The 18395-nt window shown below is 41.5% G+C and overlaps 1 protein-coding gene across 1 annotated transcript in view; it reads right to left on the reverse strand.

Moving 5' to 3' along the window:
• Positions 1-16562, reverse strand: part of Tlk2 (tousled-like kinase 2) — a gene marked incomplete at its 5' end in the record, with an annotated part of 128586 nt that extends 112024 nt beyond the window's left edge. The window contains 1 exon segment of the mRNA XM_013503135.1: positions 16477-16562. Within this exon segment, the coding sequence (XP_013358589.1) occupies positions 16477-16557 (81 nt within the window).
• Between the last annotated feature and the right edge of the window lie 1833 nt (positions 16563-18395).

Genomic DNA, 18395 nt, shown 5'->3' on the forward strand with positions numbered 1-18395 from the left:
TCTTTCTCTCTCTCTATCTCTCTCTTGTATTTTTGAGACAGGGTCTTGCTATACAGTTCAGGCTGGCCTTGCATTCACTATGTAGCCCAGGCTGGTCTCAAACTCACAACAATCCTCCTGCCTCAGCCTCCTTTGTGCTGGGATTACAGGTGTGTGCCACCACACCCGGCTGGAAGTTCCTTTTTAACTATAGTTAGCTGACTGTTTTTATCATGAATTGATGTTGAAGTATGTCAAAATGCTTTGTATGTATCTATTATAAGATCACTTAACATTTCTTTAACATGGTGAATTATACTGAGCTCTTTTTCTTGCCTTTTTTTTTTTTTTTTTTTTTTAGACCGGGTCTCACTATGTAGTTCAGGCTGGTTTTGAGCTCACTACGCAGCCCAGGCTAGCCTCAAACTCACTGCAATCCTCCTGCCTCCCAAGTGCTGGGTTTATAGGTGTGTACCACCACGCCTGGCTACCGAGCCCTAATGTTTAATCAATCCTGCAACCAGCATAATATACAATTGCTCATGATACATTATCTTTTTCATATACTGCTAAATTCAATCAATCTCCCTTTCTTCCTCCCTCTTTCTCGAGACTGGCTGTGAACTTGCAATCCTCCTGCCTCAGCCTCCCAAATAGCTTCAATTCCAGGCCTGAGCCACTGCATCTGGCTTATTAATGAGTTTTACACATGTACATTCTTAAGAAATCTGAGCTATACTCTCCCAAGTTTCTCTCTGATTTAGTAAGAAGAGAGTAGTGACCTCACAAGTACTTTGTGAAATCTGTAGAAAACTGATACTATTTCTTCCTTAAATGTTTGAGACAATTCACAAAAACATAAAGCTGACGTGATTGTCTATGTAGAAAATGCTAAGTAAAAACAACTTTTCTTTGTAAGAAGACTATTACAAACCTAATTTCCTTTCTTTTTGAGACAGGGTCTTGCAATGGAGTTTAGCTAGGCTGGCCATGAACTCACTATGTAGCCCAGGCTGGCCTTAAGCTCACAGAGATCCTTTTGCCTCAGCCTTCCGAGCGTTGGGATTACAGATCTATGCCAGCATGCCCAGCTCTAATTTCTTTCATAAATATAAGGATATTCACATTGACCTTTTTGTTGTTGTTGTTGTTGCTGTTTTTGTACCAAGAATCGAACTCATGACTTCAGGCTTGATGCCGCTGAGCTAAATCCCCGGCCCATCACACTGATCTTTTATTTCATTTATTTCACTCTATTATTTGTCCTTTCTACTTAAGATTGTTCTTTTCTTCTTTGTTTTTTCTTTTTTTTGAGAGGAAGAGTCTCACTGTGTAATTCAAGCTGGCTTTGAACTCCCTATGTAGACCAGGCTTTTCTTGAATTGGCAATGATCCTCCTGCTTCAGCCTCCCGAGTAGTGGGACTACAGGTGTGTGCCACCACACCTGACCTTTTCTTTGAAAGTATATTATTTCAATCCAAGTATTTGGAGATTTTTTTAGATAGCTTTTTTCTTTTTGATTTAAATTTAAATTTGTTGAAACATGTTTTATATTCCAGCACACGGTCTATTCCGGTCAATGTTCCATATGCACTTGAAAAGAATATGTATATAGTGTTCAATAAATGTCAATTAGGTACAATTCATTGACAGTATTGTTTAAATCTTCTTTATCCTTATTGATTTTTTGCCTGATTCTGTCAATTACAAAGAAAACGTTCCAACTTTGCAAATTTGTCTATTTTTCCTTTCAATCATCGATTTTTATGTGCTCTATTGTTAAACTGATATACATTTAGGACTAGCACGTCTTCTCAATGAATAGATCCTCCTTTCATGATGAAATGCACTTCTCTGTCCCTAATAACATATTTCTTGTTCTGAGGGTTTTTTTTTGGGGGGGGGGTCCTACCACAAATACAGCCACTTCAGTTTTTTTTAAACAGTGTTTAGAGTATCTTTTTGCGTTCTTTTAAGTTTTTATATGTTTATATATGTATATTTTTTGTTTGTTTTTGTTTTTGTCTTGTTTTTAAAGACGGTCTTGCTACTTGGTTCAGCTGCCCTTGAACTAACTATGTAACCTGGGCTTGCCTTGAACTCATGGCAATCCTCCAGCCTCAGCCTCCCGAGTGCTGGGATTACTGGCACGCGACATGTGCCCAGCTGTATGTCTATATTTATATAGGTATGAGTTAAAATACTGTGAGCTTCATGTAGACAACACATAGTTAGATCTTGGTTCATAATCTATGCTGACACTCTCTCTCAGTTGGAATGTTAGGCCATTTATCATTCATTTAATTATCAATATAACTGGGCAAAATCTACCCTATTGAAAATATTTTTTCTGTTTGTCACACCTTTTGTTTTTCCTCTTCTTCTGCAATCTTAAAAACTAAAGTGTATTTTTAAAATATTTCATTACATCTGCAACAAGGGATTACAGGCTATTATTTCTTTGTATTGTTATTTTTTAGTGGCAAGCATTTTTGACTTCTTATAATCTGCCTTCAAATAATTTCAAATAGTCTAGATCTTAGAAATTCACTGAACTCAGATGTGTTAATGAAAACTTTTTAAATCCTGCTAAATGTCTCTTAAAAATGGCTCATAGTAAGAATTTTGCTCTAAGCTTTTACTTCAGAAATAAAACTTTAGAGAACTTGATAAAGTTACCTACAGTAAGTAATTCTGCCCCAGTATCTAGCACGGCACACAGGCCTACCTAACTTTTCCACACAAAATGATCCACCAAGGGCTGGTGGTACAGCTCACTGACAGAGTGCACACCTAGCCTAACATGCACAACCCCTGAGACTGAAGCAAGGGAAGAGAGGAGAGGAGGGGAGGGGAGGGGAGGCGAGGCCACCAAATAATGAAATAAGACTTTTATACAACACTATCAACTATAAATAAATATAGTTATTTAACTATAAATAAATCTTTTAACCTTCAATTCACTACATATAGCTATTGTTTTCTCTCTAGAACCTACAAACTAGGAACTGTGAATTTCAATAATATAAATATTACAAATCAATCACATCCTCCTAAAACAGCAAAGCCCTATACAGTCTGCCATGATGAAATTTTACTTTTAGCAAAACTTAATGTGGTTCTTCCTTTAAATTTCTTCCCTCTCTTCTACCTCCCCTCATACACACACAGAGCGAGCAAAGGCTTTATAGAAGAGTTCATTCCTCAGATCCCCAATAAAGTCCTAAAGATAACGATGGGGGCTACTGAGCTATCTCCTACCTGCCCGGGTCATTTAAATGTCAAACTGACCTGACTTTGGCAACAATTTTATTAACTCCTGATACATGAAACTATTTCAAGTCCTTGTAGAAAAAAATCACTTCACATTACTTTAAACTGATTGCTAGAACTGGGGAAATGAAGCTGGGCATTACAGCTGCATATATCAGAAGACCCAGGTACCCGCGAGGCCCAAACAGGAAGATCACTTCAGCCCATGAGTTCAAAGCTAGCCTGGGCAACGTATGAACACTCCATATAGAAAAATGAACTAATGAAAGTGAGAAAGTAAAATAGTGCTCAATAAACTCAACAGAAGAATACCCTTTTAAAAGATAGCCTCTCAGGGAATGGAAGGGAAAAACAGTAAACATTTGGGTATTAGATTCATTCATATACAGTCTCCTGCACAAAGACTTCATATAACATTTTTAAAAATCACCTACACTGGCCGGGAATGGTGGCACATGCCTGGAATCCCAGCACTTAGGAGGCTGAGGCAGGAGGATCATTGCACGCTCGAGAGCAGCCTAGGTCACAAAGTGAGCTCATGGGCAGCCTGACCTGCATGGCAAGATCCTGTCTCAAAAAGACCAAAAAAAAAAAAAAAAAAAAAAACAAACACAGTCACCTACACTGACCAGGTGTCATGGCACACATCTGTAATCCCAGCACTCAGTAGGCCAAGGCAAGAGGATCACCTGAGTTCAAGGCCAGCCTGCGCTACATAGCAAGACCCTGTCTCAAAGAACAAACCAACCAAGTAACTAACATAGTTTCAGTTAAAATACTCCCTATGAAAAAGAAATATCATACAAAGCAGTGTGTTCTAATTCAGGGTCACTACTCATCAGATTAGGGCCAGGGAGTTAAAAGCTCAGCCTGTCTGAATCACTGAATTTTTTAAGAATATAATGAGGCCAGGGATGGTTGCACACATCTGTAATCCCAGCACATGAGAGGCTGAAGCAGGAGGATCACTTCAGTTTAAGGCCAGTGAGACTCTGTCTCAAAATACCAAATAGAAAGAGAGAGAAAGTGAGAGAGAGACAGAGACAGAGACAGAGACAGACAGAGATAGGGAAAGAGAAAGGGAGAGAGAGAGGGAGAGAGAGAGGAAGAGAGAGAGAAAAAGAGAGAGCAAGAAAGAAAGAAGCTGGAGGGGCTGGGGATTTAGCTCAGTGGCACAGCGCTGCCTGGCAAGCACAAGGTTATGAGTTCGATTCCTGGTACCGGGGGGAAAAAACTGAAAAAAAAAAGAAAGAAGCTGGGTGTGGTGGTGCACGCTTGTAATCCCAGTACTCAGAAGGCTGACGCAGGAGGATCATTCCAAGTTCAAGACCAGCCTAGGCTACATAAGTGAGTTCAAGACCAGCCTGGACTGTATAGCGAGACCCTGTCTCAAAAAAGAAAGGAAGGAAGGAAGGAAGGAAGGAAGGAAGGAAGGAAGGAAGGAAGGAGGGAGGGAGGGAGGGAGGGAGGGAGGAAGGAAGGAAGAAAGGCAGGCCAGTAGGCTGGCGGGCGGGACTATAGACTTCATACCAAAGAATATACTTCTACACATACACGAAGTTTTTCACCTATAATTTTGAGGTTCAGAGATCCTGATGTTTGTGTGGCTTCCCTTATCATATTTATCTACAGACAAATAAATCTTCTCACTCACTGATGGAAAAGTATGTTTTACATTCCTGCCCTCTATGAGCAGTAATACAACTATAGCTAGTAAAATTACAGATACTTCGATCCTTTGATGAGGCAATTCCACTTCCAGAAGTTTACCGTACACACACACTGTATTTAAGTGTGTGTCAAATGACATTATATATCAGGTTAGACTACAGCACTGCTTGTATCAACACCTAAATGTTCATCAATAGCAAACTAGCTAAATTATGGTTCACTGTACACAGGAATACCAAGCAGCCTTCGAAAAAAACACTCTAGATGCACTAATATAAACAAGTTTCTGAAGCATTTTAAGCACAAAAAGCAAAATACACAACAGTAATATAATATACTTGTCTTTGCATTCTAAAACTTGGAGGGAATGAATATACGTATGTTTTGCAGACATCCATCTCAAATATAAGAAAATGCTAAAAGTCATCTCTGAGATGGAAAACAGGTAGATAATAGAGAAACACACAAGAGATGCTTCAATATGTACCCTTGTATATTCTTATTTTGTACTATATGATTATATTACATAATAAATTTTTTTTAAAAACCCTCTGCCCTAGACCCTAAGCATTTTCACTAAGCTTCAAAACCAAGCCATATGTACTAACAACCTCTAACTTACTCCTAACATTTTATCATAGTTTTTCTCGGGGCGATTACCTATAGTAATTTTAACTGCTGTCCGAGCAACACACAATCTGACCCTGGAACACAGTGGCTATGCTCCCTTCTTTTAGGCTCACAGTGCCTTGACATCATCCCATCTATCTTTAAGTGTGTGTCACAGACATACGAGTCCGTGTCTGCCCACTGTTAAGGGTTACAAGAGTATACAGAATATCTGGTTGATTTCTTAAATCCTCCATCAAACATAAACACAGCACAGCCTCAATAAAGGTCAGTTTAGTTGGGAGTGGTGCCACATGCTACTTGGGAAGCTGAGGCAGGAGGACTTTAAGTTTAAAAGAGATGCCTTATCTCAAAATAGAAAATAAAAAGGGCTGAGGATATAGCTCCGTGGTAGAGTGACTCTGAGTTTAATTAGCCATGGGGGTGAGGGGTCTGGTAGAATTTAAAGCAGTGACTTGAAAAGACAGTGGTACACTCACACTCACAGCACCAGTATTCACAATAGCCAAGTGTGTAAGAAATCTAAGTGTCCGGCCAGGGATATAGCTCAGCGGCACAGCACCTGCTTGGCAAACTCGAGGTCCTGAGTTTGATTCTCAGTACAAAACAAAAACAAACATACAAACAAAAAGACAAAGTCTCACTAAATCACTAGGGAGGTAGGATGGGTTAGAACTTCTGATCCCCCTGCTTTGAGTTCTGGGAGTACTGGGATTACAGGTGTGCACTACCATGCCTGGTTGAGTATCTCGTTCTTAGATCTGTATCCCAAATTGCACAAGAAATCACCAATTAAATTTCTAAAGGTTTCAAAAACAACCAAATTTATTCTTGCTATAAGTAGTCCTCAGCATAAGGTATATCTATGAGAATGATACATCCTATCTGATAGCAAACGTAACTATTGATCCTCTCTTAAACAGTAAATGTAAGATTCTACAAAACTAGTACACAATAGTTTCCCCTTGTCCAGAAAGGTTACCTTCCAAGATCCCCAGCCTGAAACCACAGGACAGGACCAAACCCCCTATGTACTATGTTTTTTTCCTATAAATAGCATACACAAATATTTGGAAAAGATGCCTTTCCATCTTAATGAAGTTCTTATGCACTATGGCCATAGCTTTTGCATTTCAAGTATGACAACAAACCTAGCACAAGTTCTTTTTCTTCACAATTTCATAGATAGAAGATTCATTCTTACCGTAGTCCTTAACAACCTCAGCATACAAATTTTTTCTTTCCTTATTAAGTGAAGAACTTTCTTTTTCTTTTTTGTCTTTTTGAGACAAAGTCTCTGTATGCAGGTTCAGGCTGGCCTTGAGCTCACTTCGTAGCCCAGGCTGGTCTCAAACTTGCAACGATCCTCATGCCTCAGCCTCCCGAAGTGCTGGGATTACAGGCGTGCACCACTACACCCGGCTAGAACTTTCACTTAAAAGAAACACTATATAGATTTTCTTTAGCATACCCAAATTGCCAACATCACTACTTTTTTTTTTGTCTTTTTGAGACAGGGTCTCCCTATGCAGTTCAGGTTGGCCTTAAACTCACTTTGTAGCCCAGGTTGGTCTCCAACTCGCAATGATCCTCCCGCCTCAGCCTCCCAAGGGCTGGGATTACAGGCGTGCGCCACCACGCCCAGCAGAAGCTTATATTATTTGTTTTGTTTTGTTTTTTGGTACCAGGAATAGAACTCAGGACCCTGCACTTTCTAGGCAGGTGCTTGTGCCACTGAGCTGTAATCCCAGCCCAACATCACTACTTTAGGGTTTGGGGACTGTTACGGTTGATACATTGTGTCAACCTGGGGAGTCTAGAGGTTTGGCTAAGTGACTCAGCAGGAAGCCACAGTGCTTCTGAGCCTGTGGAAGAGGAGCATGGAGATTATGTGACAGCTAAGCGCCCCTTCGCTGGGGGTAGCCTGTTTACAATGTAAGGGAGGGAAAAAAGCTGCTGGCCACCATTCCTCCCTTTTGCTCTGGCTGTTTGCTGTTCAGCTGCCGTTCCCCTCCTTTGCTCTTGTTGCTTTGCTATCTTCTGCCTCAGAGCCAGCCAAGTATGGACTGAAACCTCCACAAACTGTAAGCTAAATAAACCCTTCCTTCCTTCATTTTGTGTGTTTGGTGTTTGGTCTCAGCAACGAGAGACAAGTAACCAAGACAGGGTCCATGTTAAATAAAGTAAGGGTTAGCTGGGCATGGCGGCACATGCCTATAATCCCAGCACTCGGGAGGCTGAGGCAGGAGGATCGCTGGGAGTTTGAGACCAGCCTGGGCTACGAAGTGAGCTCACCACTGGCCTGAACTGCACAGCGAGACCCTGTCTCAGAAAGACAAAAATAAATAAATTAATTAAATTAAATAAGGGTTGCTCAAGCATAGGTACTGCAATGCCACCAGCAGTTGATGTGATAACCAACACACCCAATATGTAACTAAGAGCCAGCAACATATGCCACAGATATGCTTGCCAAAGGGAGGAGCCACCTCCACGGGCAGGATGGGTTGGGACAGCCCAAGACTCCATCATGCTGCTCAGACCATCGGCATGCAGTTTAAAACTTACACACTGCTTGGAATTTCCCATTTAGTATTTCCAGACCATGGCTGAAGAAAGGTAACTGACTGTGGGGAACAAAACCACAGATAAGGGGGAGACTAAGGTACTGGGGGTAGGACAAAAGCAAAGAGCTCAGTTGAGTCATGAGAACTTTGGAAAACAGGCAAATAATAAAACAAATTGAAAGGACTTTCACTCATGCTCCAGACCCTTCAGACTGCTCTAATCTGCAAAGCAGCATTCCTTGGGAGAAGAGTCAATTATGAAACAAGATTTCCAGGGAAAGTCTCTGAACAGGAACAGGCTTGGTGGCCCATGCTTATAATCTCAGCACTCTGGAGGCTGATGCAGGAGGATCGGTGACTTCAAAGGCCAACCTGGGCTATATACTGAGTCCTTGTCTCAAAAAACAAAAACTGATAAACTCTAATCTGGAGTACAGCAGCCACCAGGACAAACGACCCAACAGAAATTCTAAAGCGCCACACTATGCCAAAGGGACACTCCCAAATAAAACAGCAGAATAAACTTGTGGGGTGAACCTTAGGTCCCCAGCTACTCTAGAAATAGCCGGGTGTGATGGCACATGCCTGCGATCCCAGCGGTAGGAGCATCGCTGTGAGCTTGAGGCCAAGCAGGACTACACAGCGAGACCCTGTCTCAAAAAAACAAGACAAATCAGAAATGGTAAAAGAAATGTTGCTTGCTAGGCGCAGCGGCACACATTTGTAATTCTACACTCTAGGAGGCTGAGGCAGAAGAATCACAAGTTTGAGCCCAGCCCAGACAACTTAGAAATTTACCAAGACCCTCATCTCAAAGTGAGAAAAAGAAAGAAGGGGGGGAGGGAGAGGGAGAAAGGGAAGGAGAGACAGAGAGTGAGAGAGAAGGAAGGAAGAAAGGAAGGGAGGGAGGGAGAGAGGAAGAAAAGTGAATGGACTGGAGACACAGCTCAGTGTGAAGTCCCTGGGCTGAATCCCAGTACAAAAATGGGAGGGAGGGAGGGAGGAAAGGATGGAAGAAGTTTAAGAAAGGAACAGCTGAGACTAGAAAGAGCCAAACTCCTTTCTGTGTTAGGGAAATGGTGTATGCACTACAGAAGAGCAGAGACTGGAACCCAGGGCCTTCTCACTGAGCTATATCCCTAGCCCTTTTTTATTCTGAGGTGGGATCTCACTGAATTGCCTGGACGGCCTGGAACTTGAAATCCTCCTGCCTCAGCCACACAAGCCACTGGAATTACAGGTATGCACCACCACATCCAATTTTAAAAGTCCTTTCAATGTAATTTTTATTTAACAAAAGTAAACAGAAAGTAAGAACTAAAGAGCCAGGCATGGTGGTGTATACCTGTAATCACAGCACGCTGGGAGGCTGAGGCAGGAGGATCACAAATTTAAAACCAGCCTGGGTAACTTTGTGACTTAGCAAACCCTGTAATCCAGCTGGGTGTGGTGGTACAGGTCTGTAATCCCAGCACTCAGGAGGATGAGGCAGGAGGATTGCCACAAGTTCAAGATCAGCCTGGGCTGCACAGTGAGTTTGAGGCCAGCCTGAACTACATAGTGAGATCTTGCCTCAAAAAAAGAAAAAAAAACCTGAATCTAAATAAAAAGGGTCTGGGCTGGGGATTTAGCTCAGCGGCACAGCGCCTGCCTGGCAAGTGCAAGGTCATGAGTTCGATTCCTGGTACCGGAAGAAAACCAAATAAATAAATAAATAAAAAGGGTCTGAGAATGTAGCTCAGTGGGATGGCATTGGTTTGAAACACTAGTACCATAAAAACAAAAAAATAAAGGAATGAAAAAACGAACCTTGGAAATGGGCAGACTGAAAATAAAAGCATAAATTAGAAGCGAATAGATGATGGTAAAGGATACAGTAAACAACATACTGAAAAAATAATAGCCAGCCTAGAATTTTAACAAAATGTCATTCGAGAATAAGGTCATATTTGCTGGGTTCAGTGGACCAGAAGTATAACCAAGCCACTCAGGACTCAGCAGGATGAGGTAGGAAGATCCAAAGTTTGAGGGTAGGGCCGGGGATATAGCTCAGCGGCACAAGCGCCTGCCTGGCAAGCACAAGGTCCTGAGTTCAATTCCCAGTACCAAAAAACAACAACAACAACAACAACAACAACGAAGTTTGAGGTTAGACCAGGCAACATAATAAGATCCTATCTCAAAAAAACAGAACAGGCTGGGGATGCAGCTCAGTGATGGTATACTTGCCTAATAATGTATCATACTGGTTCATCAACTGCAACAAATACATCACTGTAATAATGTAAAATGTTAGTGACAGGAAATTGGTGGGAGTTTAAGAGAACTGTACTATCTGCCTAACTTCCTATAAACCTAAAACTGCTCTGAAAATAAAGTCTATTAAAAAAAATACGCGATAGAACAGCAGTAGCTTGTAAGTTGGGAGAAGAATACATGGAGTTAATTCTTAAAGGCCCTTAATTAACAAAAAGGGGGGCAAAGATATTGATTAATATCAATCTTTGAGGAGTTAAGAATACACACTGTCACTTCATTTCTGTGGTGATCAATAATAGGAGTATAAAAGATAGAAGATTTTCAAACTAAAAGAGGCAAGGAGAAACTTTTAAAGCAAGGGAGCAGCTGGGCGTGGTGGCGCACGTCTGCAATCCCAGCACTCAGGAGGTTGAGGCAGGAGGATTGTCGTGAGTTCGAGACCAGCCTAAGCTACAAAGTGAGCTCAAGGCCAGCCTGAACTGCACAGCGAGACCCTGCCTCAAAAAGACAAAAAGAAAATAAAGCAAGGGAGCTACATAATATTTTTGGAAATGTAACTGGGGACAATTTAGAGAAAACAGTAATACAGTAAAACTATTGCACTTTGAGTACAGAAGATCTTTAAAACAGTAGCAATGGTGGCAGAAAAATACTTAAGAAATTTCAGATTAAGAAGAGATTTGAGGCTGGACATTGTAGCCCACACCTGTGAATTCAGCACTCAGGAGGCTGAGGCAGGAGGGCTTCCCCCACGCGTTCGAGACCAACTGGGACTACACAGTGAGTTCAAGGCCAGCTGGAACTACATAGCGAGACCCTACCCCCGAAAAAGAGAGACTTAAATTGATACTTGACTACACAGGAAATGACGGAAGAATTGAATAAACACGAAAGTAGCATGGTAGTACACACTCTAATTCCAGCACTTTGGGAGATTAAGTCAGAAGGATCACACAAATTCTAATGCAGCCTGGGCAATTTAGCTACTTAGCTAGAACCTGTCTAAAAATAAAAATTTAAAAATGAGCCAGATGTGGTTTTACATGCCTGTAATCCTAGCACTCTAAGGGGCTAAGGCAGAAGGACTGCATATTCAAGCCCAGCTTGTACACTTTAATGACTTAGCAAGATCCTGTCTGAAAAATTTAATAAGAAAGGGCTGATGATGTAGTTCAACGTAAAGCCCTGGGTCCACTGCCTAGTACCACAGATAAATACTGAAATGAATGAATGGAAGAGGACCATATGAAGGCAAGTATAATAATAAATTTATCAATAGCTCCTTAAGTACATCAGGGTATTTGGCACTTATGTTTATTGAGTATTATCTAGCATATACTAAATGTAAAATACCTAAACCTGTTTTTTAAAATGTAAAAAGCTTTGGTACATGGAAACTCTAACATTTATAGCTGAAACTTTCCAATTACAATTTACTACATGATTTGAAAAAAGGTATCAGTTTTTTAAACATCTTTTCAGAAGTCAGATTTGATTATATAAAGTGATCATGTATCAGACTTACAAACTGACAAAGACTAAAAAGAAATCTTTGTTTTTACAGTGCTGGGGACAAAACCCAGCGCTTAGTACATGCTCGGCAAGTGCTCTACCACTGAGCTACACTGTCAGCCCTAAGTGTACGTTCTTTTGCCAGTCTTCTGAGGTAGGCCTTGTTTTGTTTTGTTTTGTTGGTTCTTTGAGACAAGGTCTTGCTATGGAGTTCAGACTACCCTGCAACTTACTATGTAGCCCAGGCTGGCCCCAAACTCCCAGCAACCCTCCTGCCCCAAGGCAGCCCTTGTGAGTTACAAATCCACTGACTACAGTCTCACAAACCACACCCATAATACCTCATCTACCATTTCCAGTTTTGATTTCTTTAAGAAGTGAGAACTTTAAAAAATACTTGCTAATGATCTAAAAAAATTCTTCTAGATTTAAAAAAAAAAGAAGGGTTAGAGATACGGTTCAGGGTACAGTTGTGCTTAGCATGTACAAGGCCTTTGGTTTAATCCCTAGGAGACATACATGTTTTTTCTTCAACAGATCTCCTTAATGACACTTCATATTTAGTCCTTCTAGGGCAATTAAATTGCTTTTCAAAGAAAAAATTCTTTCATTTTGTAATCAGATTTCATTAGCTTATGCAACTTTGTATTAAATTATGTGACTGTTAATACAAATGCAAGTTGAAAAGTGATCTTTGGCAAGTCTAACCTGTGGGAGCAATGCAAGGGCCACCAGTCAATACAGCTAGCAAGGAGAGAATGCAGAATGTACACAAACGCAGTGAGCTGATTAAAAACAGCTTTGTTAATCAATATCCCTGTTTTAAAAATCTAAATTCATTTCTTGTTGCGTCTGTTGCTGTTGTTTGGAGGGTTTGTTTTTTTCCGGTACTGGGAATCAAACTCACAACCTTGCACTTGCCAGGCAGGTGCTGTGCCACTGGGCTAAATCCCCAGCCCCGCGTCTGTTGCTGTTGAGACAGTACTTGGCACATAGTAAGTACTGTAAGTAGGCCAGGCGTAGTGGCATACCCTGTAATCCCAACACTGGGGAGGCTGAGGCAAGAGGATTACCATGAGTTTGAGGCCACCCTGGGCTACATAAGTGAGTTCAAGGCCAGCCTGCACTAGCCAGACCTTGTCTCAAAAAAAAAAGGGAGCCGGGGATATAGCTTAGTGGTACAAGCACCTGCCTGGCAAGTGCAACGTCCTGAGTTCGATTCTTGGTACCCAAAAAAAAAAAAAAAAAAACCGTTAGCCGGGCATAGTGGCGCATGCCTGTGATCCCAGCACTCGGGAGGCTGAGGCAGGAGGACCGTTGCGAGGTCAAGGCCAGCCTGGGCTACAAAGTGAGCTCAAGGCAAGCCTGAACTGCATAGAGAGACCCTGTCTCAAGAAGACAAAAAAAAAAAGGAAGAAGTACTTTAATTATTTACTCCGATATTAGTTTTCATGGGTACAGGTACAGGTAGCAATGCATGCAAAGCTGGATTTCCACCTACTTTATAGTCTGCAGAATCACAGAACCTACTTATACTTAAATTGCCAAAAGGAAACAGAATAAGGAATATAAACAATAACAAGCCCTGATTGAAAATATATGAATACAAGATGGTTTCACAGTACCAAAAGTGGGTCATCCAGTGCTTAAAGTAAGAGATTTAAAAAAAAAAAGTTGCATACCTCAAATATCAGGTCAATAAGAAACGAAGTAAATTCATGACCCAATTTAATTTTATCACCTCAAAACTGCATCCTAAAAAGTGACAGCTGGACTAGGAGAATCTGCTATAGGTTGCTCAGTGCACACTAGGCTTCTTTCCCCCACCAGCAACTCACAAATAACAGAAAATATCAACCTTTTAAACAAAAGTCACACAGTACTTCCCAAAGCCCCAAACAAATGATTTTGGCTTACCAATTATCACACAGTAAATATGCTAATATAAAGCAAAACTAAATGTATATAAATGCGCTATACAGGAAAATTTAAAACTTGCAAATAAAAGCCTAAATGTAAGTAATAAATATGGTAGTTTTGCAATTTTGCTTTAGCCTAAATTTCACGAAGTACATCTAATTTCCTAAGAGTGAGAAACTTGAAGCAGTATGGCAGAAGATCTACAATAACCATTAAGTTCAAAGACTGAAGCTACTTGTAACGCTCCTGCCCACTAGAAAAGAATCCACAGTAGCACTGACTTTCTTCCTTCTAAGGACATCAAAAGTATGTTCTGAAATGTTATGAATAGTTAGGGAAAACCAACAGACAGCCCATGAGGCTGCACTAGTCCCACTAGATGGCACCACCGCCAGCAAGTCACTGCTCTCCCACGGAGCAGCAAGGGCTAAAACCTCTTGATCACAGCAAAACTGAAAGCTGTCACCAACACGGTGCTATCGTCAACTGAAAAACTATCACCCATAACGAAGAATTCAAATCTAGAAGGAGTTTCTCCAAAATCACTCTTTTCCCAATACCACTGCCTCCCCAGCCCCAGTCCCACCGGCCTAAGAGGTTCGATGTGTTGCAGGTAAGCAAAGTCCTACCAAAAAGTGTATTTCTAAAAATTCTTCCCAGGGCTGCAAAATACAGAATAATTTTCTTCAAGCATCTTTACTATAGGATACCTTTCTGCTAGCCTCTGAATAACATTTATTGTAAAAAATATACTTACCATGATGGAAACAACAAAATATATAATAAATGGCATAAAAACAACTGAATATACAGATGAACTCTCTACAGAAAGCATCTTTCTCTTTATGTTAAAGACAGAACTTCCAGGGGCTGGGGCTGTACCTCAGCGGCAAAGCGCCTGCCTGGCAAGCGCAAGGTCATGGGTTTGATTCCTGGTACCGGAAGAAAAACAAAACAAAAAAAAAAAACAAAGACAGAACTTCCTACTAAACAGACAGGGTACTGCATTAAGATTTTCTGACATCTTTGTTACACGATTCTAAGTTGGGTCTAGGCAGCAAAATTCAGAATGTCACTCATTCCTATCACTTATACCCTATTTCATCAAAAGCATACTTGGTATAACCATCATGAACCTAAAAATAGAACCAAAGAAAAACATTCTAGCAACAAAACCAGTGACTTGAAACTATATACAATGTGAATACAAATTTACTGACTTACTCAGTAGGGATCATTTCAATAGATCTGGATATGAGCTTTATGCTGATTTCCTGAGTTAAAAGACACACCAAAGGTCATCAATAAGTAATCAACTGAATCAGGGATCAATTTAATACTCAAATATACTGCTCAAGTCTATCTGAAGCTAGGACAGAGAATTTGTCTGTACAAGTTAAACCAATGTGTAACACTCTGGAGTATAGCCACTCCAGAGTGACACCCAAGTCAGTTATTTAATTAAACTGGCCAAAGAAATCAAAACTAATATGTAACAAATCCTGAGTTCCCAAGTCACCCTGTCACAGCTCTAACACAGCTGTCACCACTGCACAGTCTCCCCTGTCTCCGCACACAGCAGACGGAGGGGATGGCAGACCATGCTGAGGCATCGCCCATAACACCTTGCACAGTGCTTAGCATGTGGGAAGCACTCAGTAGCTGTTCGTCCTTCCCGGCTCACCAAAGTTGTGTAGCCCATTTCGAAAGCTACCCTGGACCAGGGCTACAGCTCAGTGGCACAACGCCTGCCTGGCAAGCACCTGGTTGTGAGTTCAATTCCCAATACAAAAAAAAAAAAAAAAAGCTACCTTAACAAATGCATTCTCCATGAAAAAAACAACTAACCAAAGCATGAGATTAACACCTAGGTTACCATAAGATATAGAATTAAACCCAAATACTGTGACAATCTTGGATTAGTAAACCTTTGAAATAAAACATCATAAACATACATATCACACTAAATCCTATGAGAGTAGGGGATAAACAACCACACACATAATAATGCACAAGAAGCCATAACACTGCTTAATTTCCCAACTGCACAATAGCAGGGGTTTGATCTTATTTTACACTCCCACAACAAAAATAAAAACAATCAACCAAGGGTAAAGAGGAGGAGTCAGAAAACATTCAGAGGGTGTGACCAGGAGAAATCTGCTGAGCTGCGGATCTGGAGAACTGACAGACTCGAGAGAAGTAGTTCTTTAACATTCTACCATATAGCCACCAAAATAGTGCAATGGAGCTATGTGATGCTGTAATCAAGTTCTTTTTTTGAGTGTCTGAGATGTTTTAACACAATAGCTTAGGGAGGCCAGGGATGTAACCCTTTGGTAGGGCACTTGCCTAGCTTGTGCAAGGCCCTGAGATTAATCTCCTCAGAATCTAGGTATACATCTACAGCCTGTTAGTATCTTTGACACAAGTCCCTCTATGAACCTCTTCTATATTCGAAGGGAAGAAAAACATATATTCCCACACAGAAAAACCTTCAGATGTACTACTGGAATGATTGGCAGGACTTAAGAGTTCACCGCGACCATGAGCCAATCCTTCTCCCCTTAACTCTATCACTAGGTTCCACCCACATTGCTCTTAATCATTTTAAAAAATGTAGTGAAATTATACCGTTAATAATGCTCATTGTCATTATCTTACCTTACTAACTCCAACTCCAGTAAACCTGGCTTCTAGTAATTCCTGCCGTCGTGGGTCCAGGCTATGCAATTCTTCCATCATTTCTACTGAAAAAGAAAAGGTAAACTGTGAAATTATAAGAACTAGGCTGGGTGCACTGGTGCACACCTGTAATCTCAGCACTGGGGAGGCTGAGGCAGGAGGATTGTTGCAAGTTCCAGGCCAGCCTTCGCTACAAAGTAAGCTCAAGACTAGCCTGAACTGCATAGTGAGACTCTGTCTCAAAAAGACCAAAAAAAAAAAAAAAAAAAAAAAAAACAAATCATAAAAACTAAAATGTGCAGAACCAGTCTTAAAATTCAGTGATTATTCCACTGAGGGCGCACATACAGGTAGGCCTCAAGGAAACATAGCATTCACATGATAAACTATAATGCATTACAAATGGTTTGGGTGGAGTTTTGTTTGTTTAGTTTTTTTATTTTTTTGCAACAGGGTCTGAACTCAATATGTAGACCAGGCTGGGCTTTGAACTTGAATCCATCCTCCTGCCTCAGCCTCCCAAGTGCTAAGGTTGCACAGATGTGCATCACCACGCCCAGCCTACAAACAGTTATTTGATGTTAAGTGACCCAAAGTTATTCAGCAGCTCAGCAGCCCTGTTGAGGGCCACTTACTCTTCCCAAGTTTTGATTTGATTTTTAACAGAGGGGGAATAAATCCTTCAAGCTCCTCACATAATCTCTATAAAAGTTGAACAGAGAGGCACAAGAACCTGCCTGGCAAGGGTAAGGTCCTGAGATCGATTCCTGGTACCCCCCCCAAAAAAAAGTTGAACAGAAGGAAAAAACGTAGGTGGGCTTGCAAAAAAAAAAAAAATCTTATCAATCTTTGAATTTAGGTAAGTGCTTCCAGATATTTCTTTCCCAAACATACAGGGACTAATTCTTAAACTAAAAATATGAATCATTAATAATTTCAAAAGAATATGGCATGAATCAGAAGCTACAAATAACTTCAAGTAACACTGTTATACAGCTCCTTTCTCTGAAAGCCCACAGTAGCTCATGAAGATAGGAATTAATTATTTTAAATTTAATAAAGAACCCATGGTAAAAAACCATCAACCTGCACTCATTCAGGAAATCAATACAGCTCCACAACAATCCCTTTATGAAATCTTTCTCTGACCACTCCCTGGAGCAGTAGGTTTCTCTGACTCTAGACATCTGCTTTTAGCACTCCTTCCAAGCAGGGAGGGGCAGGAGGACACCATTTTTAAACTCCTTTCCTGACCAATTAATGCACAGATCACTCTGAGCAAATATGTCCATCTTTGCAAGAAATCAGCTCTTGCAAGATCCGCTGGAAATCCTCCGCTCAATTACAAGTGGGAAACGAGCCTGTGTCATTCCACCGAGCCCCTTACTGCGAACGTAATATTAAGTACTTACTAGCATGATTAGCGAGATTTTAAAGTTCACCAAACACATGAATCAAACGTTCTCCTCTGCCATCTAACAACTCCACAATTTCTAGTAACAGCCCTTCCAGTTTCATTTCCCTTCCTGGACTGAGAGCCTGGGGCAAAGGGGAATGAGAGGGTGACGAATTAAAGTTTCATCCACACAGCCCAGCGCCGGCGCGAGTGGGGAGCGGGGCGTCCTCGCAGGGCTGGAGAGGCGTCTTTTAAAACAGGGCGCAAACGAGCTCTGCCCAGGCGGGCAGCGGCCGCGCTCGCCCCCGCCGCCCCGATCAGGTCGGACCCGCAGGGCTGCGGCGCCCGCCCGGCCCCGCGGTCTCCCGCCGTCTCCCGCACCTCCGTCCTCGGGCCTGCCCGGAAAAGGGCGCCCCGGCGCTGCTGCGTTTAATGTCAACTCATGTCGGGGACATCGGCGCTCGCGCCCGTGCCGGGGCCGGGGCGCGCTCCTCCCCGCAGC

Source organism: Chinchilla lanigera, unplaced genomic scaffold, assembly GCF_000276665.1.
Source record: "Chinchilla lanigera isolate Chin_1 unplaced genomic scaffold, ChiLan1.0 scaffold00077, whole genome shotgun sequence".
Taxonomy (NCBI): Eukaryota; Metazoa; Chordata; class Mammalia; order Rodentia; family Chinchillidae; genus Chinchilla; species Chinchilla lanigera.